The sequence below is a fragment of the Bos grunniens genome, chromosome 11, assembly GCF_055505025.1.
Source record: "Bos grunniens cultivar Pamir isolate PY7600 chromosome 11, Bosgru_T2T1.0, whole genome shotgun sequence".
In the NCBI taxonomy this organism is placed as follows: domain Eukaryota; kingdom Metazoa; phylum Chordata; class Mammalia; order Artiodactyla; family Bovidae; genus Bos; species Bos grunniens.
Genome location: NC_141175.1, coordinates 104,629,319 through 104,650,769, shown reverse-complemented (window position 1 = coordinate 104,650,769; position 21,451 = coordinate 104,629,319). Strand labels below are relative to the sequence as shown.

The window sequence follows — 21,451 nt, the reverse complement described above, 5'->3', positions numbered from 1 at the left end:
TGAAACACGCTGGGGCCTAATGAGGAGTCAGTCAGCTGAGTGGGGAGTGGGGCTGGGTGGCGGGAGTCTACTTACCTGCCCCACCTAGCCCCTCCCAGTCAGAACAGTCCCCGGCCCAGGGAAACAGGATGCTTCACATTGCTGTGCAGACCCCGTGTCCCCCCACCAGCCCTGCCCCTCCTCTGGTGTAGGCTCCCCACCTCTTGGGCCAGGATCAATCCCATGGGCTCGCGCTGCCACAGAGGCATGCAAGAGCTGCCTTGGCCTCCCTAGAGCAGCATACCCTACATGTGTGGGGCGCCTGGCCGAGACATGCCTGCCCCTTTCAATATGGCAGCCGACCAAGGGGACACTTCACAGCATCCTTCACATGCGTGAGTGTGTTAGATGCTCAGTAGTGTCGAACATTCTGCGACCCCATGGACTGTAGCCCACCAGGCTCTACTGTCCATGGGATTCTCCAGGCAAGAATACTGGAGTGGGTAGCTGTTCCCTTCTCCAGAGGATCTTCCTGACCCAGGGGTCGAACCCAGGTCTCTTGCATTGCAGGCAGATTATTTACCGTCTGAGCCACCAGGATTACATGCATGAAAACAATCCTCAAGAATAAAAGGATACCCTGAGCCTGCTACTCCCCTCTGTTCCCAGGCTTTTGAAGGGACATCTCCTACCAGACGAGCTCTGGAATGCAATGAGCCAAATGGCACCCTCTGGCCAGGCAATGACACCACCTCTGCGAGGCAGATGAGGCCCAGGGGTGGCCCCAATGTGCCTTGGCCAGACCCAGACACAAGCCTCCACTCTCCTCTCTCAACCTTCCCTTCTTCCTGTCACTTTTCCCATCTCTAGCCCAGGCCTGGGGCCTGCCCACTTGTGTTCTGCTCAGACGTACCGTCCCCATGGGCTGACCCCACCTATGTTCTCGAGCCCCGCACCCCTCATCCCTCAACAACCAGACTCAGTCTTCGTAACAGGCTCCAGATTCAGGGGAAAGGGACAAGAAAGAAGACAGGCTCTCCTGGGAGGCAGCAGCCTCATAAGTGTGCTCACGTCAGGCTCAGCTGAGAACCTTCTCTCCATGTTCCAGGAGAGGAACGTACACCTGGGGGTGATCACATCTTCTTAATAGTTCCTTTGTGTTCATTAAGTAATTAATTCCTTATCTGATTTTGAGAATGATGCCCAAAGGCTGGCCTCCTGATCGTTAACATCCAACCTCCAGGAGAGCTTTAGGAATTAACCACCTTCCGAAATTAGGAAGATGCCTATCTGCATCCTTCATCCCCCATTCCCCAGGGATGGAGGGATGGGGGTGCTCATTGAGGGAGCACAGCTTGGGAATCCCAGCCTGAAGGCCCTACACAGTCACCCCGGCTTGACATTCACCCCAGAGGCCACAGGCCTGACCATTCCAAGCCCCACGACCTGCAGGCTCTGGGGCTCCTTGTTGCTCCTGACTTACTCCAAGTGTAATTTTCAGGCAAGCTGAGTGAGGTCTGGGAAGCCACTTTGGAAGAACTGGGAAAGCTTAGGACTCGGCCTTAGTGAGGACCACAGGCATAGGAACAGGGAGCTAGACTCGGCTCTGATAGCCAGAAACAGGCAGCTTCGTGCGTGAGAATGTTCCCTGTGTTGCTTGTCTACGGCACTCCTTCCCACCCCACTCCCCTCACCAGCAATTCAGTTCCTGTGTCCTCTCCAACAAAGCCACGCCAGGCTGCAAAGGACGCAGCAAACCCCACAAGCCTGCGTGCCTGTGCCCACAGCGCGCCACCTCTGTGAGGGGTGCCAGGGACAGGCTCTGTGGAGGTGGGTGGGAGCAGCTGGTCGGGCGTGGTCCTGTGCGGCAGGGGTTTTGGGAATGGCAGCCTTAAGCTCCCGAGGCTGTGACGTGTGGACAGCCCTGCCATCCCTGGGGTGGCGCCCTGGTGGAGGCGGGCAGGGGCTGGGTGCTCACCTTGTGGTCGAGCTGGGCACTGGCTTTTGGCTGTTGCTCCTGGCCAGGCAGCACGGTCTCAGGGCCCAGGTACCGCCTCAGGGATGATGGCCTCATGAGGCTCAGGAGCTGGCAGAGCGAGGACAGCTGGGGAGGAGAAAGGGGGCGTCACTCACGAGTTCTTGGGGCGCTTCGGGAATGCGTGGCGGGGATACTCCGGCTGGCAGGAATATGGGCTCTGGAGCCAGACCGTTGGCTCCTCTCCCTTGGGAGTCGTGTGGCCTCTTGGAGCCTGTCCCCAGCTGTGGAGTGGAGACAAGCTCCCCCATTCTTCCTGGGGGAGGAGGCTCACGTGCTCATAGGTAGTGGCCCAGGGCAAGCATCCTTGAGACCAGGGGGCCCCAACCTCTGGGATCTAATGTCTGATGATCCGAGGTGGTGCTGATGTAATAATAATAGAAATAAAGTGCATAATAAATGTAATGCGTTCAAGTCATCCCCAATCCCCGCCCCTCCAATTCAACCAGTCCATGGAAAAACTTTCTTCCACAAATCTGGTTCCTGGTGCCAAAAAGGTTGGGGGCTGCTGCTTCAGACAAGTGAAGGAGGACACGCAAGCGCTTTAATCCACAGCCCGGGACTGAGCAGACACTCGGTTTAGAAGAAACAAGACCAGAAAGAGGGTCTCCGCCGCCGCCGGACAAGACCTTCCCACTCTGAGCTGCTGCTGCTCAAGCCCACTGGTTACTATGGGGGTTGTCAACCCTATAGGAAATCAACTCAATATTCATTGGAAAGACTAGTGCTGAAGCATCAATACTCTGGCCTCCTGATGCAAAGAGGTGGCTGACTGGAAAAGACCCTGCTGCTGGGAAAGATCGAAAGCAAGAGAAGACGACGCAGGATGAGGTAGCTGGATGGCATCACCGACTTGATGGACATGAGTTTGAGTGAGCTCTGGGAGTTGGTGATGATCAGGGAGGCCTGGCGTGCTGCAGTCCACGGGGTCGCTAAGAGTCAGACGTGACTTAGAACCCGAACAACAACACAGGGCTTTCAATGCTCTTGAAAGAAAAGAGGCTGAGAACTGCCCCCAAGCCCATGTCTGAATGTGAATGATGACTGCACTCATCACATCCTCCCCAACCCCTCCAACCTTTTTCCTTCCAGAGAATTTAAAAGCAAATCTAAACCTCAGATCATTTTACCCACAAAGATCTTCTAACAGAAAAGGATAAGGACTTTTTTCCCCTTGTAAAGTAATCACATTATTTTCTTGCCCAACACAACTAACAAGCATTCCTTACACGACCCCACACCTGTGCTCAGGTTTCTCTGATCGTCTCAACAATGTCTGCACGCAGTTGTTTTGTTGGAATAGGATTCCCCAGGAGGTCCACACGGTGCCCTTTGGTTATTATGACACTGGGCCTGCTAGCCGCCCTGCCCTGCACCTAAACCGCCCACCCTCTGTGAACGTGGGCACACGCAGCTTCCTAAGTCAGGGGTCTGCAGCAGGCTACCCTTCCTGCCCAGCCCTTGCACCTGGTCTCGGCAGTCTCGACTGGGCCCCAGCAAGGACAACCAGCTGCCCCAGGGTTGACTGAAGGCTGGGGCTCCAGAAGGCAGGCAAGTCTTGGGCCCCTCTGAGGCTGCCTATAGCCCTGGGGAGGGAGGACCCAGAACGAAGGTGTGGGGCCAGGGAGGTTCACAAAGGCGCCATCTCTTCAGATGTAGCAGGTGTGGGCTGGCCCAAAGGGCGAGGGCTAAGCCCTGGGCCAGCTCCCGCCTGATCACAGCCCGGTCCGGCACACCTGGCTTCCTCCCCAGCTCAGCCGCAGACACCTGCTCAGCACCTCGGCCAGTCACGGGCTGAGACAGCCCACAGGAGCAGCTGGGCTGGGTGAGGGCTAGGAGTCAGGCCCGGGGCCCTTGGCTGCTGGAAGGCGGCCAGGGCTTTTTGGCTGAGCGTCTGATCCCTGCAGAAAGGGAGAGCAGGCAGCAGGGAGACAGAGCGGGGAGGTTCTGGGCAAAGACAGGCACCATCTGGATTCTCACCAAAACCAGGGCTGTGCTGCCTTGCTCAGGCCTTCCAAGTCTGTGGATAGTTTCCACAACAGTCCTGCCTGCTCCAGGCTCACAGCTGTGCACGCACAGGGCGAGCTTAGCAGCCCACAGCCCCAGAAGCAGCCCTCCGGCGGGCAGCTCCACCCCGGCCAGGACCCTGGGCAAGGGTGGGGGCAGGCAGGGGCCCACAGGGCAGCGGGCTGGCTGCTCCCATGTTTTTCCTCTCCAGGAAAACAGCTTCACTCTGCTCAGCATGGCAAGCTGCTGCCTTCTGATTGCTTATTCTCTTTTGTTCCCAGCTCTGGCAGCCCCAGCCGTTCCCTCTCCAGCAGACACACCCTTCTCTGGGATGAGGACTTATTTGGGCCGCATGGGTCCCCGGCAGGGCCAGGCTCTGACCAGCATGTATCCCCGCTCCACCCCTACTGCTGAGAGCTGTCTCTGCAAACAGTCAGCCCTTCAGGACAGACATCCCCCGGCAAGAAGCAAACTATCACCCAAAAAGGCAGGCCTCCGCTGGCCTCAGCGGTTCGTCTGGCCAGAGGCAGCAGACCGTTCCCAGCCAGGCAACTGTCCACACAGCGGTCACTCCTGTGCTCAGACCCCAGCATCTACTTCTGTTAGCTCAGTGGAGAAGGCCAGGACATGAACATATTATTGACCAGAGATGTATTCGTATGTCTGTTGATACCCGACCTTTATGAGCTGCAAAAGTTTCAATATTCACTTATCAGAAACTAAGGCCACAGGTACTAGTTTCTGCAAAAATCCTCTAGTCAGTAATGAAAGTGTCTGCAAGGCCCAAAGTGCCCCTACTGTTCCCCGGAGCCTGTGCCCTGCGTGGACCTTCTGACTCGACACTGCGTGGCTGCCCCGACCTTCTTCCAGCCTTCTGCCGCCTCCCCCTCCCGTCTATCCTGCGGGCCCACAGCACCTGCACTTGCTAATCCCCTTCCGGCATGACTTTTGTTTTCCAAGCAGTTAGCACCTTCTGACACTGGACAGGAGGCAGTGATCAAGATCATCCCCAAGAAAAGAAATGCAAAAAGGCAAAATGGTTGTCTGAGGAGGCCTTACAAATAGCTGTGAAAAGAAGAGAAGCAAAAGGCAAAGGAGAAAAGGAAAGATACACCCATTTGAATGCAGAGTTCCAAAGAACAGCAAGGAGAGATAAGAAAGCCTTCCTCAGTCATCAATGCAAACAAATACAGAGAAACAATCGAATGGGAAAGACTAGAGATCTCTTCAAGAAAATTAGAGATACTGAGGGAATATTTCATGCAAAGATGGGCACAATAAAGGACAGAAATGGTAAGGACCTAACAGAAGCAGAAGATATTAAGAAGAGGTGGCAAGAATACACAGAAGAACTATACAAAAAAGATCTTCATGACTCAGATAACCATGATGGTGTGATCACTCACCTAGAGCCAGACATCCTGGAGTGTGAAGTCAAGTGGGCCTTAGGAAGCATCACTACAAAGCTAGTGGAGGTGATGGAATTCCAGTTGAGCTCTTTCAAATCCTAAAAGATGATGCTTTGAAAGCGCTGCACTCAATATGCCAGCAAGTTTGGACAACTCAGCAGTGGCCACAGGACTGGAAAAGGTCAGTTTTCATTCCAATCCCAAAGAAAGGCAATGCCAAAGAATGCCCAAACTACCGCACAGTTGCACCCATCTCACATGCTAGCAATGTGATGCTCAAAATTATTCAAGCCAGGCTTCAGCGGTATGTGAACCATGAACTTCCAGATGTTCAAGCTAGATTTAGAAAAGGCAGAGGAATCAGAGATCAAATTGCCAACATCCATTGAATCACTGAAAAAATGAGAGAGTTCCAGAAAAACATCTATTTCTGCTTTATTGACTATGCCAAAGCCTTTGACTGTGTGGATCACAACAAAGTGTGGAAAATTCTGAAAGAGATGGGAATACCAGACTACCTGACCTGCCTCCTGAGAAACCTGTATGCAGGTCAAGAAGCAACAGTTAGAACTGGACATGGAACAACAGACTGGCTCCAAATAGGAAAAGGAGTACGTCAAGGCTTTATATTGTCACCCTGCTTATTTAACTTATATGCAGAGGACATCATGAGAAATGCTGGACTGGATGAAGCACAAGCTGGAATCAAGACTGCCGGGAGAAATATCAATAACGTCAGATATGCAGATGATACCACCCTTATGGCAGAAAGTGAAGAAGAACTAAAGAGCCTCTTGATGAAAGTGGAAGAGGAGAGTGAAAAAGGTGGCTTAAAACTCAACATTCAGAAAACTAACATCATGGCAAATAGATGGGGAAACAATGGAAACAGTGAGAGACTATTTTGGGGGGCTCCAAAATCACTGCAGATGGTGATTGCAGCCAAGAAATTAAAAGATGCTTGCTCCTTGGAAGACAAGTTATGACCAACATATTAGACAGCATATTAAAAAGCAGAGACATTACTTTGCCAACAAAGGTCCATCTAGTCAAAGCTATGGTTTTTCCAGTAGTCATGTACAGATGTGAGAATTGGACTATAAAGAAAGCTGAGCACCGAAGAATTGATGCTTTTGAACTGTGGTGTTGGAGAAGACTCTTGAGAGTCCCTTGGACTGCAAGGAGGTCCAACTAGTCTATCCCAAAGGAAATCAGTCCCGAATATTCATCGGAAGGACTGATGCTGAAGCTGAAACTCCAATACTTTGAACCACCTGATGCGAAAAACGTGTCTCATTTGAAAAGACCTTGAGCTGGGAAAGACTGAAGGCGGGAGCAGAAGGGGACAACAGAGGATGAGATGGTTGGATGTCATCACGGACTCAACTGACATGAGTTTGAGTAAGCTGTGGGAGTTGGTAATGGACAGGGAAGCCTCGCGTGCTGCAGTCCATGGGGTCGCAGAGTCGGACACGACTGAGGGGCTGAAGTGAACTAGCACCTTCTGATATGTGATGCCATTTACTTGTTTGCTATGTTTATTATTATCTGCTTGTCCGTCCCTACTAGGATGTCAGCTCCACGAGGGCAGGGGTGGTCCCTGCAGTGTTCCCAGAGCCGCGTATAGCAATGGCGCCTGGCACAGCTGTGTCCCCTTATCCAAAGTTTCACTCTCCATGGTTTCAGATACCCGTAGTCAACCAAGATCTGAAAATGTTAAATGGAAAATTTCAGAAATAAATAATTTGTGGGACTTCCCTAGGGGTCCAGTGGCTAAGATGGGGTTCTCAATACAAGGGGTGTGGGGTTTGATCCCAGGTCAGGGAACTAGATCCCATATGCCACGAGTAAGAGTCCACGTGCTGCAACTATGACCTGGCTCAGTCAGGCGCCCACAAGCAGCCTGCACCGTACCTCCCGTGGAGAGCAGGGGCTACTGTGTGTGCTTAATACGTGTTTGCTAAATGAGTGAACAGATGAACAGCAGGTCAGGTCTGCAGCTGGTCTTTCCACAATAGATGCAACTCTTTGTCCCCCTTGATTTCAGCCATTTGAAGCCTATATTTTCCAAACTCCAGACTGGAAGGCACGGCTTGACAAAAGAGGCTTATGGTGTTGCAAGAGGTGGCCTGGGATAAGAAAGAAACTCCCAATTTCTCTCCAAACCTGTTTTGCCTATATCTTGCCTGTCTTAGTAAAGGGCTTCTCCATCCTGCCAGTTGCACAGGTTCTGGAGCCCTCCACGTCTCCTTTCTCTTACATTCTACTTCCCGCTGGCTGTACTTGGGAAATGCGCCAAGAACCTAACCTGCTCACCACCTCCGTCACCATCTCCCCAGGCCACATCGCCAACAGCTCTTACCAGGATTACTGCAACTGTCTTTTTCTACCCCACCCTAGGGGCACTAGTGGTAAAGAACCCACCTGCCAATTCAAGAGACAAAAGAGATGCAGGTTTGATCCCTGGGTCCGGAAGATCCCCCGTAGGAGAGCATGGCAACTCACTCCAGTATTCTTGCCTGGAGAATTCCATGGACAGAGGAGCCTGGTAGGCCACAGTCCATGTAGTGACATGGAGTTGGACATGACTGAAGTGACTCAGCATGCATGTACCCCACCCCTAACAGTCTAGTCTCAATGCAGCAGCCAGTGTAATTGTAAAAGATTTTTATGAATCAAGTTATGTCTCTCCTGTTATCAACACCTTCCTGCAGCTCTCCACTTTGGCACGGAAGTCCAGCTCTCTCCTGAGTCCCCACTTACCCCTCTGGCCTCAACGCCTCTTACTCCACTCTCAGCCCTCTGCTGCAGCCACACTGGCCTTGCCTTTTCTCTAATCTAAGAGGCCTTTGTCTGCTCCAGTGCCTTTACACATGCTGTTCCCTCTGCCTGGAATGTCTTCCCCCCAAGAAACCTGTGTGACTTCTTCAGGTCTGTGCTCAGATGTCCCCTTCTCTGTTCATTACTATAAAGCAGCGTCTTCTCCCAACACTCCCTTCTCCTCCCTTCTCCTCTTTATCAGGCTTTATTTTTCTCCACAGCACTTAGCACCATCTGGAATGCCAAAGATTTGCTTCTCTCCTGGTGCCTGTGTCTGTCTCCCGGAGAGTTCTAGGAGGGAGGGACTGAGCTCTGTTCAGGGCTGTGTCTTCCACACCCTGAGCTGTGTCTGGAGCACACTGGTGCCTGGAGTCCAAACCCTGCTGTTTCTGGGATATTCTCAGGATTCACAGGAGCAACAAGAAAGAAGCAGTTTGATCCTAAGACTCTCCTGGAAGATGCAAGCCTTGGGGCTGGTGTGTTCCAACCACCTACAGAAGTCCTGTCACTCAGATTCAGTTCTCCAGCACCCGCTTCTGCTCCTGGGGCCTTAGGCTGCAGCCTCAGACAGAAACGCAACCCATCCAGGCCCTGGGGGCTCCTCCTGCCCAGCAATGCCCCGAAAGCCCCTGCCTGGGCACTCACCCCAGACCTTCTCCTCTGGTGAGCCCGTTCTCACCCCTTGAACTGCCCTTCACGGTGAGTCAATTGCTAAGGTTTATCAAGCAAGTAAGACAGAGATTCGATCCCTGGGCTGTGAAGATCCCTCGGAGGAGGAAATGGCAACCCACTCCAGTATTCTTGCCTGGGAAATCCCATGGACAGAGAAGCCTGGAGGGCTACAGTCCATGGAGGTCACAAGAGAGTCAGACATGATTTAGCGACTAAACAACAACAGCAAAAATCAAACCTGTATATATGGATGAAGGAAGTGGGAGGGCTGGCCCTTGTCCTCCTGTCTGCCGTCTGGGACCAAAGTTCAAGGCACCAGCTGGGTGCATCGGCATGAAGCAGCAGGTATGGTTCAGGCTGTCCCCACAATGGGAGCCGAGGAGGAAGGGGCTGGACGAGCAGAGGCGGCACGCTGCAGGGGTCCAGGGCACAGACTCTGCAGTCAGGGCACCTGGGTTTTGCATCCTAGCTTCACGGTTCTTCCACCTCATGACCCTGAGAAATTTCCTAGTTGTACCTGCCTCCATTTCCCTATCTGTAAATGTGGATGGCATCACTGACTCAATGGACATGAATTTGAGCAAAGTCCAGTAGATGGTGAAAGACAGGGAAGCCTGGTGTGCCTCAGTCCATGGGGCTGCGAAGAGTGGGACGTGACTGAGCGACTGAACAACAGCAAAGCGGGGACAAGAGAACCAGACCTGACCACTGGGCCTGCTGCAAGAGGCGAGTCCTGTACAGGGCACCGGGGCTCAGCTGTGCTCCGTGGCACGTTAGAGCCAACACTCTGGTTGGCATGTGATGGGTGGAAAGGAAGAAGTGCCCTGGGCACAAAGCCGCGTACAGAGGGCGGCCAGGCTGGCCTGTGAGGAAGGCGGGGGCAGCCCTGGCAGCCAGGGCTTCGAGGAGAAGTGGGGAAAGGGGGCATGTGGGCGGGACGTGGGTGGCTCTGGGCTTGAGGCGACCCTTTGAAGGCGTGTCTCCTAAGGAACCGTCTGACAGGCCCAACTGGAAAGGGGAGCGCTTGCAGCCCGGAGACCTGGGAGGAGGCCGTGCGGCAGTCCTGGGCTTGCAGGGAGGACAGACGGGGAAGCGCACGGGAGGGATGGCTGAGGCAGACCCCAGCCGGTCCGTCCTCCCCTTCCGTCTGGCGTGGGTCTGCACGCGCTGCACTGCCCGCCTGCTGATGGTCTCAGCTCCTCTGCACAAGCACTGACTCATCCTTCAGGACCTGGTTCAGGACGTCTCTGGAAGCCACTTGGCTGCCTGGGCCAGAATTAGTCATTGTGTCCTCAGCCTGGCTCGCTCACAGCCTCTCCTTTGAGGTTGTCTCCGGGTGCGGAGCCTGTACACGAGAGGTGCACCACTGGGGTTTCATGAATGCATGGTGGGCATGCGGGCAGGTGGGTGACTGGTGTGGCAGGACAGTCCTGGAGCTGGGACCCACCGGGCAGGGCTGGGCCTGGCCGGACAGGCTGGGAGCACCCAGGCCAGCTCTCCCTGGGGGAGGCCTGCCTCCCACCCCCGCCAGCCCTGCTCACCTGCCTCCCCTGCGGGTCCCCCCCAGGACCAGACCCCCGGCGCTCCCCCTACACCACTCTCCTCACCCTCTCCGGCCTTCATCACGCTCCCCACACTCTCCGCTGCACAAGCTCCAGCCAAAAAACAAATCAAAACAAAACCCCAAGCCTTGACCTGGCCCTGACGCTCTAGCCAGCCTGTGTTTTCCTGGTTGCTGCCAAGTGCCGCCAGAAGGTGGCTACTCCCACCCCCCACCTGCGGCCGGTCCTGCCTTTTCCGATCTCGACACTCTGGCCTCGCACCTGCTCTCGCTTCTCTGCAGAGTTCACAGGTTGCCCTGCAGTGCCTGTCTGTTAGGCTGCCCCCGTCGCCCGGGGCCTCCTGGGACCACTGGTCTCGCTCCCACCGCATCTCTGCCTGCCCTGCACCTGTCTGGTCCCTCCGTCCTCTTTCTCGCAGAGGCTCTGTCATCAGGCCCAGTGTGCAGGCCACCCCTCAACTCCTCACTGTCCTTCCCAAGCTCTCTGCCTGGGGAACCATCCTTGAACACCCTGGAGCTCAGCCCTGGGTTCCCTCAGCCCACGAGTGTGTGCTGAGGTCCTGTGTGTGCCAGGTACTGTGCTAGGAGCTGACAAGCAAGAGTGAGCATAGACCATTTGGTCCTTGCACTCAGGGAGCTGCTCTTGGGTGTGTGTGTGTGTCTCTCTGTGTGTAACATAGACCCTGAATAAATTAAAAAATTATTCAGGAGGTGAGCATCATGTGCTGTGTGTGCTTAATCGCTCAGTCATGTCTGATTCTCTGCGACCCCATGAACTGTAGCCCACCAGGCTCCTCTATCCATGGGATTCTCCAGGCAAGAATACTGGAGTAGGTTGCCATTCCCTTCTCCAGGGGATCTTCCTGACCCAGGGATCAAACCCAGGTCTCCTGCAGGTGAATCCTTTACCAGCTGAGCTACCAGGGAAGCCCAGTGAGCACCATGAGTACTTTCAAATAGGGTGCTGATGCCAGGGCACTTTGGGTTGGGTGGTCAGGAAAGGCTTCCTGGAGGAGGTGACACTTCAACTGGAACTGAAGTGACCAGAAACTCCTGCCAAGCTTGCCCTGCGCCTTTTGCAGGGGAAAAGCGTGAAAGGCAGAGGGGGCAGCCGGGGCAAAGCCAGGGCCCACTTGGATGAGCCCACCCAACCAGTCACCTTTCTGAGCTCCTGCACTGGGACTGTGGTCTCTCAGGCCACCCCACCCCAGGAGGGTCCAGAACATTCTCGGCACTCTGGCCAAGGGGTGATGCTGCCGTGCCGTGTGCACCTCCAGTGACTAGAGACTCAGCCTTTCCCTGGGACTGCCTCGCCTGGCTCACGCGGCGGAGCTAGATGGCTCAGCTGTCCCCGGCAAGTCTTATGGGTTCCAGGGAGACTACTGGGGTTGGAGGCAGGTAAGAGCATTCTCACCTTCCCCCCAGGCCCCCCAGGCCTCCCCCCACCCCACATCCTGGGCGGTTGTGACCCACGCTGCCTCCAGGGCCCCTTAACTACTGCTCTCTGAGCTGCAAAGAGATTGCAATCAGAGCTTCCTGGAGAGAAGAGGGAAAAGGAAAGAAGACCCTTCCTCCCCGCTGCGCCCAGCACGCTGACATGGGAGAGCAAGGAAAGAAGGCCCTTCCTCCCCGCTGCGCCCAGCGCGCTGACATGGGAGAGCAAGGAAAGAAGGCCCTTCCTCCCCGCTGCGCCCAGCGCGCTGACATGGGAGAGCAGGCAGTGCTCACAGCCGTATTCGTTTTCACCTTCGTCGTTCTTCCACCTATAAACGTCACAGACGCTGGGGCTGGGGAGGAGGGAACGGGAGTCGGAGGCCAGCAGGCGCAGTTTCTGTTTGGGAGATGGACAGTGGTCCTTCAGAATGGTTAGAGCTCTGCACTTAAAACTGCTAAGATGGGGACTTCCCTGGTGCTAAGCGGCTAAGACTCCAAGCTCCCAAGGCAGAGGGCCCGGGTTCAATCCCTGGTCAGGGAACCAGACCCTGCATGCTGCAATTAAAGATCCTGCATGCAGTTGCTGGGGGGAAGGGACAGTTAGGGAGTTTGGGATGAATTTGTACACAGTGCTATATTTAAAATGGATAACCAGTAAGGACCCACTGTGTAGCACAGGGAGCTCTGCTTAATGTTATGTGGTGACCTGGATGGGGGGCGGCTTTGGGGGAGAATGGGAACATCTATATGTGCGGCTGAGCCCCTTTCTGTTCACCTGAAACTACCACAACATTGTTAAGCGGCTACACCCCAATACAGGACAAAAGGTTTAAAGTTTGGAGGAAAAAAAGATCCAACATCCCCAACTAAGGCCCAGTGCAGCCAAATGAGTAAATATTCCTTGGGGGCCCTGATAGTTAAAGACTCTGCCTGTGGTGCAGGAGGCCTGGGTTCCATCCCTGCGTCAGGAAGATCTTCTGAAGAAGAGAATGGCAACTCACTCCAGTATTCTTGCCTGGAAAGTTCCATGGACGGAGAAGTCTGGCAGGGCTGCAGCCCATGGGACACAAAGAGCTGGACACGACTGAGTAACTAACAAACACACACGAAAATTGTTAAGGTAGTAAAAAAAAAAAAAAAGTCAAAATAGTAAATTTTATGTTATGTATATTTTACCACAGCTTTAAAAAAAGCAATACCGGCTTCCAGCTCATTGCTTTATCCTCAGTGGCTGGCACAGAGTAGGCGTGCAGAAAGTGACTGTTAGATGCAAGGATGTGAGCAGAAAAGGCAAACCCACCTTGAACTTCCCTGGCCTGAGGCTCCCAACCTTCAGGAAAAGTGGCAGGAGGGGCTGGCCGGCTTCCCCCAGCCCCCAGAGGATGCTGAGGCAAACACTTACCTGGGCCTTCTCCTGCCAGAGAGAGAGCCTCTCTTGCTGGTTCAGCAGCCGTGCCATGACCAGGAGGCTGAGCTGGCCTCGAAGCTGCCTGCGGAAGGGGAGACAGGGACTGAGGGCATGCACTCTGCTGGGCTTGTGGGGGTTAAGGTCGGGGGGTGGGCAGGGAAGTGTAGGACACACACCGAGAGGGAGCAGAGCCCCTCTGTCTGGGGAATTTTAGCTTTCTCCTTTGGTTTCCAGCATTTATGATTTATTTTAGAAGTTATAAAAAACATGCCAGATGGGAAAGTTTAAAAATAAGCAAAAAGAAAATAATTAATGAAAAAAAAGGTGGTGATTTCAGAGGCTAGCATAGTAGTGTTTTTCTTCTTAGTTTTTTCTTTTTCTCTATAAGTCAGAGATACCGTTCAACCACTTCTGTACAGACCATCGTCCTTTTTTTCCTTTGCAGCGTTAAGATCTTTCAGCCTGTGGAAGGTGGTAGAAAGTGGGTGATCGGGGCTGGTGAGGCCACATTTTGTTGTTTTTTTTCCACCCAGTATCCAGTGATTTTTCTTTGGAGAGTCCCCTCACTCCCACCCCCAGCCCAGATTCGGGTTCCCAGGCGAGCATGTGAGCCGGGCCTGGTCCATCAGCCCCTGTGTTCAAGCCACTGCAAAGGGGCCTCCAGGTCTCGACTGGGACCAGTGGAGTGAGTGCTCTTCCAGCAGGGCCACTAATCTGTTGGGAGGGGCTTCTATAGTCCCTGGTGCCCACCCTGCCTCTCTGGGGGGCTGGGGCAGGGGTCAAGGAGGCTGGAGGATGAAGCAAGTAGAGATAGAGCCCTCCCTGCCTGAAGCCTCCAACCCCCAGACCTATGCAGTCAGCGGATAAAGCCCCCTTTGCTTCTTCAGCAAGTCTGAGCTGTGCTCCTAAGACTAGCGCCAGTCCTGACTGATTCCCTCAGGGTGGAGTGGGTACTGGCTCTTCTACAGTAAAGCCTTATAATGGGGATTTCAGATGCTAATGTTTATGGCTCTGATTTTTTCTTTCTATTTTATTTTTTAAATTATGAAAATATGATAACACACTTACAGGAGACTTGGAAAATACAGAACAAAGTTACACATAGCTCCACGATATATTTGGAGAAGGAAATGGCAACCCATTCTAGTCTTCTTGCCTGGAGAATCCCGTGGACAAAGGAGTCTGGTGGGCTGCCGTCTATAGGGTCATACAGAGTTGGACACAACTGAAGCAACTTAGCAGCAGCAGCAGCAGCAGCCACGATATATTGGGGCTTTCCTTGTAGTTCAGTAGTAAAGAATCCACCTGCAACGCAGGTGACCAGGGTTTGATGCCTGGGTAGGGAAGATCCCCTGGAGAAGAAAATGGCAACACACTCCAGTATTCTTGACTGGAGAATCCCACAGACAGAGGAGCCTGGCAGGCTACAGTCTATGGGGTTGCAAAGAGTCAGACACGGCAGTGACTAAACCACCACCACCATCACTATGTATTACAATGATTTTTTAAGTAGATTAAGGTTTTTAATTCGAGTTTCAATATCAAATTCTCAAAAATTAATAGAATGGATATACAGAAAAGTAGAAGGATACAGTAGGCCTGAAAAGCACCACAAACCAATTCAATAGCATTAAGATTTACATAATTTTCACGCAAGTAGGATACAAATTCTATTCAAGTTTCCATAGACTATTAACCAGGAGATACTGGAACATATCCAGGGACATAAAACAAGGTGCAAACTTTTCATGGTCTAAAGGTATTAAAATCATAGAATCTGTTATCAGTGGAATTATATTAGAAATCAGTATCGAAAGATAAGTGAAAATAACCCACATATTTTCAAGTGCAATGTGACATTTACCAAAAGAGACCTTTGACTTAGTCGGGCTCTGGCTTTCATGGGTCCCTGAGGGCTGGGGTGAGTAAGGGGAGAGAGAAGAGGGGAGTAGAGACCAGAGGATGGGACTGGGGGTGGCAGTGGCCAGGAGGGGCTGGAGGGGGCGATGGGAGGCGGGGTGGGAGGGTTACATCTTCCTCACACTTCGACACATTTGTGGCCCCCACGGGCAGCAGAGGTCAGCCCCTGACATGGATTCTGCTGTGGCCACAGTCTCTAATTCCCGCAGAAAGCTATCACCAGAAAGCCCGGCGACCGAGGTGGATGTGCGCGTTTGTGTCCCCTAGAGCCGGAGGAAACCGAAGGAACATGGTGGAAAACACTTGGGTCAGAACCAGCTCCATAGAGGAGACATGCCCTCGAGCAGCAACACTGCTGGAGGGACCCCGCGGGCGCCCCCGCCCCCATCCCGGAAGGACACCACAAGGAACAGAAGGGTGGCACAAGGGGACGGCAGGCTGCAGGCAGTCCTCGGAAATGGCGTCTCCCCAAAGAAGTACTTGGGGGAGGCAGGACTGAGCCTGGCGCCCCCTCAGCGGGGCTGAAGGCGCCCCTGCAACTCCCCCAGGGCCTGCACCCATCCTGGCCTCATGTGGCGGGGGTGGGGAGCTCCTGGGTGGTGGGGAACGGAGGTGGGAATGGCCTCCTCCAACTTCCCATGGGGCTGAGCAGGTGGTACCTGAAGCAGGCACCTTATTTATATTCTTATTCAAGAAAATCAGAGGAATCAACAATGCAAGAAGCTCTTGATCTAAAAAAACAAACAAAAAACAGCATCAGGCAGCAGTGCCCCTTACCAGAAGGGCAGCCGTGAGAAAGAGCAGGGGACGCTCCCACACAGCTGGTGGGGACACAAACGCGCACACCCAGCTGGGTCACCTGCCGGGCGAGACCTGCTCACCCACAACCCAGCAGTCCTCCTCCCTGGCACAGAGATACAACGCAGGAAAAAACAGAGAGGCAGACGTGCAATGTCGGTGCACGAATGGACAGACGACTGGACTCCATCTGCAGCACTCAACAACCATGGATGAGCCAGGATTCCTTCCACCCAGCAGCGTGGGTGACCTCACAGCGCTGTGCGGAAGAAGCCATTACAAAAGAGTACATGTGTATGATTAAGTACAAAAACGGGGATCCTGCTATCCTTGGTGGGGGGCAGGTTCTGTTCACGTTTCATTTTATTTCGTTTTTTTTTTGGTCGCACCACATGGCTTGCAGGATCTTAGTTCCCCGACCAGGGATTGAACCTGTGCCTAGCAGTGAAAAGAGCCCTAACCACTGGACCGCCGGGGAATCCCCTCCTTTCGTTCTGGGTGCTGCGTGTGTTGGACTTGTGAAAACTCGCTGAGGACACACTTACAGTCGGTGTTTTGTTTGTATGCTGCAATTCAATAGAACGATTACTTAAAGAAGTTCAGCTGGGTGGGGGTGGGGGTGGGCTAAGGATTGCCCAGTTTAGCCAATAAAAATACAGGTGGTGGTTGTTGTTCAATCGCTAAGTGGTGTCCAACTCTGCGACCCCATGGACTGGCAGCATGCCGGCCTCCCTGTCCCTCACTATCTCCCAGAGTTATAGGATGATATAGGATGCCCAGTTAAATTTGAATTTCTTATAGATAAGGAATAATAATATCCTACAGACAAGGAATAATTCCTTAGCATAACTTCCTCCCATGTGATCTTTGTGTTGTATCTGGCGTCCCTGAGAGAGATCAGCCATCCTGGACTGGCAAGAGCTGCCATTAGGCAGCGCAGGGCCCTCTCTGACCCTGGTTCCCTCTGCAGAGCGCGTCAGTGTTCCCACCGACCACCTGAGTCCTGGGGAGAGGCAATCCCACCTGGACTCCGCCAAGAGACAGAAAGCAAGAGCCCCTCATCCAGCGCCCCCCATACCAGCCTTCTGCGGGTGAAGGCAGGCAGGGCCCCGCCCCACATCCGGAGCTCCACCCCGTCTCTCCTTGGGCTCCGCCCACCACCGCAGCACTGTCTGCCAGAACCTGCTCTCCAGCTGTTCCCCGCCAGCCCGGCCCGGCAGCAGCTGGGCCGGAGCACAGTGGGAGGTAGACGGACCCTGCAGCCCCTCCAGCCGCTGCTGCAAGGCGAACTTGCAGCGGGAGTCAGAAGTCCAGCATCTGGGCTTCATTAACCCAAATCCGAGCCTTCGGCAGCGCTCTTGCCCACAGCGGGAGGGGAGGGGCCGACCCTGGACGGGGGTGCAGGCAGAGCCAGGGCTGGTTCCAGGAGGAAGAGGCGGACAGAGCTGTTGTCCGGGGGTGAAAAATAAAGAGCAAAGCGCTAGAAAGAGTACCGAGGGGACGAATGGATGAAAGAAACCCACATCTGCGGGCGGCGTTCCCTGCTTGCCCACTGCCTTTCATCCCCACGGCCCTTCTCTGCCTTCTAAACACAGTCCCCTGCCCTCTCAGTTCCCACTGGGACACAGACAGGGAGACAGGACCGGTTTTCAATTTTACACTGAGAAGTTACTGGTCAGAGGAGGAAAAGCCAAGACTCATCCCAACCACCACCCAAACTGCACAGGGCGCAAGCAGGGGCGGGGGCAGGGAGGAGGGTGGGAGTGGGGCGAGGCCTGCGGCTCGGGTGGTTGACCCCACCCGGGAGGCCTCCCAGGAACTCAAAACAGGCGGACAAAGGAGGACGCAGAAAGCCCTGGAACCTTCCCAGCTACTGTCATATAAGGCAACGGGCTCAGCCCACTGCGCTCACACCAGGCCAGGCCCCTTCAGCGGCCTGCCCCCTCCACCCCGCGGGCCTCTGCAAGACCAGGACGCTGGATCAGCACACGGAGGGGCCTAAGGCGCAGGGAGGTTTGGAAATGACTTTTCCAAACCGACAGCAGAGCCCGGTCAGACGTGGAGCACAGGCGCTCAGTTTCCCAGCCTCCAGCCTCTCTCCCCCCAGGTCCTGCAAGGGGCAGCCTGCTGGGGCCCTGGGGGCAGCAAAGGCACCATGCCCGCAAGGGCCAGGAGGGTGCCAGGACCACCACACAGGTCAACGCAGCCCCTTCAGACGGGAACCGGGCCCTGCCGAAGCTGAACTGCCCAGAAAGGCCATCGGGCATCTGGCCAAATGTGTGAGCGGCCTTTTCCATGTCTCCAGGGCAGTTCAGGAAGCAACCACTGCGGCTGGTTCCCGGTGGAAACACTGCCCAACACCCTGCCCCAGGCCAACAGCGGGCCTGCCTCTCCTGGGCCGCTCAGGCCCCCTCACCCGCACTGCCTTCTCTCAGCCACCTGCCCCCCGGTCCTTCCCCTGGAGTCTCCTGTCTTGCATGTGAGCATGTGTTACCCGGGCAGGCAGATGGGGGCCTGGGCTCAGAGGTGCGGGTCACCTCCTCAGACGTCTGCCCGGTCATCTCACACCCACTGGGGCATAAACGTGAACACAGCACAGGGCTGACAGGAAGAGAAGGCGGCATGCAGCCAGCCTCGGACCCACACAGGGGGCTCCCACCGGGCAACGTGAAGGAGCTGTCTATGATCGCTGGCTTTGCCATGACTTATGCCCACAAGTGCTGGACATGCCAGGGGAGCCAGATACGAGGCAGAACACTGTATGGTCCCACTGGGACCCGAGTCTGAAGCTCAGCACAACAAATCCATGGGACGAAAGCTGCCGAAGTGGTTCTTTTCGCAGAGCGAATGCCTGGGAGGGGTCCAGGGACCTTCTAGGGGAGCAGGTGTTTCTGGCTGGTGGCGCAGTGATGGCTGCACAGACCTGGCGCAGTGCCCAGTGTCCACCTCTGATATGTCCTCTCCTGCATGTACATTATAACCAAACAAGAAGATGACTGCCCTTAGCAAACAAAGTTCCCATCGACAGTCACATCTGGACTGCCATCCTCCTCTCTCCCTTCCTCCCTCCCTTTCTCTCTTTCTGGTATTATGATGAAACCTAGACCCCTAACAACACCTGAAAAGTCACCTGGTCTCGTGTCCCGGGACCCGCATATCGGTCCATTCAGTCAGGGCCTCCGCATACTTGAAGAGAAGTCGCCAGGGACTTCCCTGGTGGTCCAGTGGCTAAGGCTGCGCTCCCAGAGCAGGGGGCCCGGGTTCGATCCCTGATCAGAAAATTAGATTCCACATGCTGCAACTAAGACCCAGCACAAATAAATAAATATTAAAAAAAAAACAGTTGCCATACTTCGCACACTATCCCTTCCCTCTAGTGCAACAGCTACTCTTCTGTCTTTTGGAATCTTTTTGCCATTCTGGGTGGGTTCTTCTGAAAGCCCTTGAGGTTGTTGACATTCTTTCTCATCAAGCAAGGCGCTCAGAACTGAAGTGGACCCTTATTTTGGGGGGAGCCCCTCGACGATACGCTCTTGACAGGTTGAGCCCAAAGTCTAGTTCACACACCTGACTGCCCAATCCCGTTTCCTAGATCCTGTTCTTCATTGTGCAGCTCAGTCTTTCTCTCCCACTCAGCCCATCATTATGGTCTTTCGAGATCTTCGGGGATCTTCACTGTCAGTTGCCTTCATGTTATGTATGAACCCGACCACTGTTCTGTTAATGGCCTCGTCCAAGACCTTGGGTCTGTGCTGGCCCACCTGTCAGTGGAGACAGAGTTCTGGGTGGTGCCCAGACCTGTCCTCCAGGTGGACTCTGATGGCCAGTGGCACCTTCTGATGACGAGTCCGTCTAATTGGACATCACTCTTCAGCCCACGCTTCTGTGTGTTGTGGCAAGATAGGAAGTGCATCTCCATCAAATGCCCTACAGAATCCAGACAGCCCTCTCCAGGGTATTCTGGTTAGCCTATCAAAAACTAAATGCGGCTAGGCTGGCATGATTTATTCTTAGGAATCCTAGAGAGCAGGGCTTCCTTTTCTATGTATGCGCTCACAAGCTTTCCCCTGGGGAGTTCTGTTGAGGAACACGTCAAGTCCACAGCGCTGAGTGAAGAAGGACACTTTTCTTCTTCACCCCCGGGGAGCTCTCCCTTCCCCAGAGGTCTCTGTGGAGTCAGGGCACCCCCACGTCGTGCAGGACGGACGTGGAGGGGACCTCAACTCATCCCACCCAGTTAGATGCTGCCATCCCGTCTCCCCCTGCTATTACAGGCTGCAATCCCCTTTGATCAATATTCTAGTCCAGGTGAAAAATTAGGCTCCTTCACAAAGAAGACAGAAACAAAACAGGAATTACATGGTGTTGTTCTCTCTTCACCAGGGTTATCATTTCCCTGTCAGCCCAGAAGAGTGCTCCTCGCACCAAAAATAACTACACAGGGGACATCCCTGGCGGTCCAGTGGTTAGGACTCCACGCTTCCACTGCAGGGGGTGTGGGTTCAATCCCTGGTCAGGGAACTAAGATCCCACATGCCTCTCAGTGTGGCAAAAAAAAAAAAAAAATATATATATATATATATACACACACATACAGAAGCTCCTTCCGTGGGCTTTAGCTATTCCCAAAAGAACTGTCAGCGGTTCATCTGGTTCATGTTATTTTTCCATGTGCCTTGCCTTCTTTCTCTCCTGTATCTTTCAAGATCCGAGATCATGCATGATGAGCTCTGGGTGCAGACCTTGCCGTCTCTAGATATTAATACTTCCTGCTTTTTCCTTCGCTGGGTCCATTTGCAATCCATGTTCAAAGTCTTACTGTAGGATCTTCTGGCCCACCGGAGCCACTCTGTCTTTGGAATCTGCTACTAAAAAATTCTCGCTCTCTCTGCTTTTTGAAATCTGCCCTTCAGAAGCCAGCTCTCCACCAGCAAGCTCCCTCTTCTGTGCCAGGATTCCAGGGACCCAGAGTGCAAAGTCACAGCCCCTGTCCTCAGGACACTCACAGCCCAAGGCGTCAACCAAGGGCACCAACAACCAGGATTCTGCATCCAGAGGTTTCTACAAAGCGGAGCTGCCTCCTCGGAGCCTAGTCTTGGGGTTGAGGAAGCACCGACCAGGCAAAGAGGCTTTTCGGCGAAGAGGAAACAGACTGAAACGTTCGAGACAACTGCTCCTCATGGGTTTGGGTAGTGGCACAGCTTCTGGATAGGGCTGGAGTGTGGAAGCCTGCAGGGGTTGAGGGGCTGGGGAACATGGAGGGACATGGAAGGTTCTGGAAAGCAGGCAGGAAGGCCCTAGCACACCAGGCAGGGCTGTTTGAATTTCATCCTGGGCACAGAAGTCTGAAGGATTTTAAGCGAAGGAGTGACAGGGCCAGATGTGCACCAGGAGCAGGATCCCACTGC

At 54.0% G+C, this 21,451-nt stretch overlaps 1 protein-coding gene across 11 annotated transcripts in view; it reads right to left on the bottom strand.

Moving 5' to 3' along the window:
* Positions 1 to 21,451, bottom strand: part of FAM178B (family with sequence similarity 178 member B) — a 115,285-nt gene that overhangs the window by 17,620 nt on the left and 76,214 nt on the right. For 8 of the 11 annotated variants that reach the window (XM_086328132.1, XM_086328133.1, XM_086328134.1 and 5 more), the window contains 2 exons: positions 13,320 to 13,407; positions 1,958 to 2,083 (listed from right to left, as the gene is read on the bottom strand). In XM_086328132.1, coding sequence (XP_086184258.1) covers positions 1,958 to 2,083; positions 13,320 to 13,407 — 214 coding nt within the window. Of the gene's footprint in view, positions 1 to 1,957; positions 2,084 to 3,255; positions 3,397 to 3,481; positions 3,749 to 3,994; positions 4,392 to 13,319; positions 13,408 to 21,451 lie in introns of those variants that run through there. The other 3 variants (XM_086328138.1, XM_086328142.1, XM_086328141.1) reach the window with 3 other exon arrangements.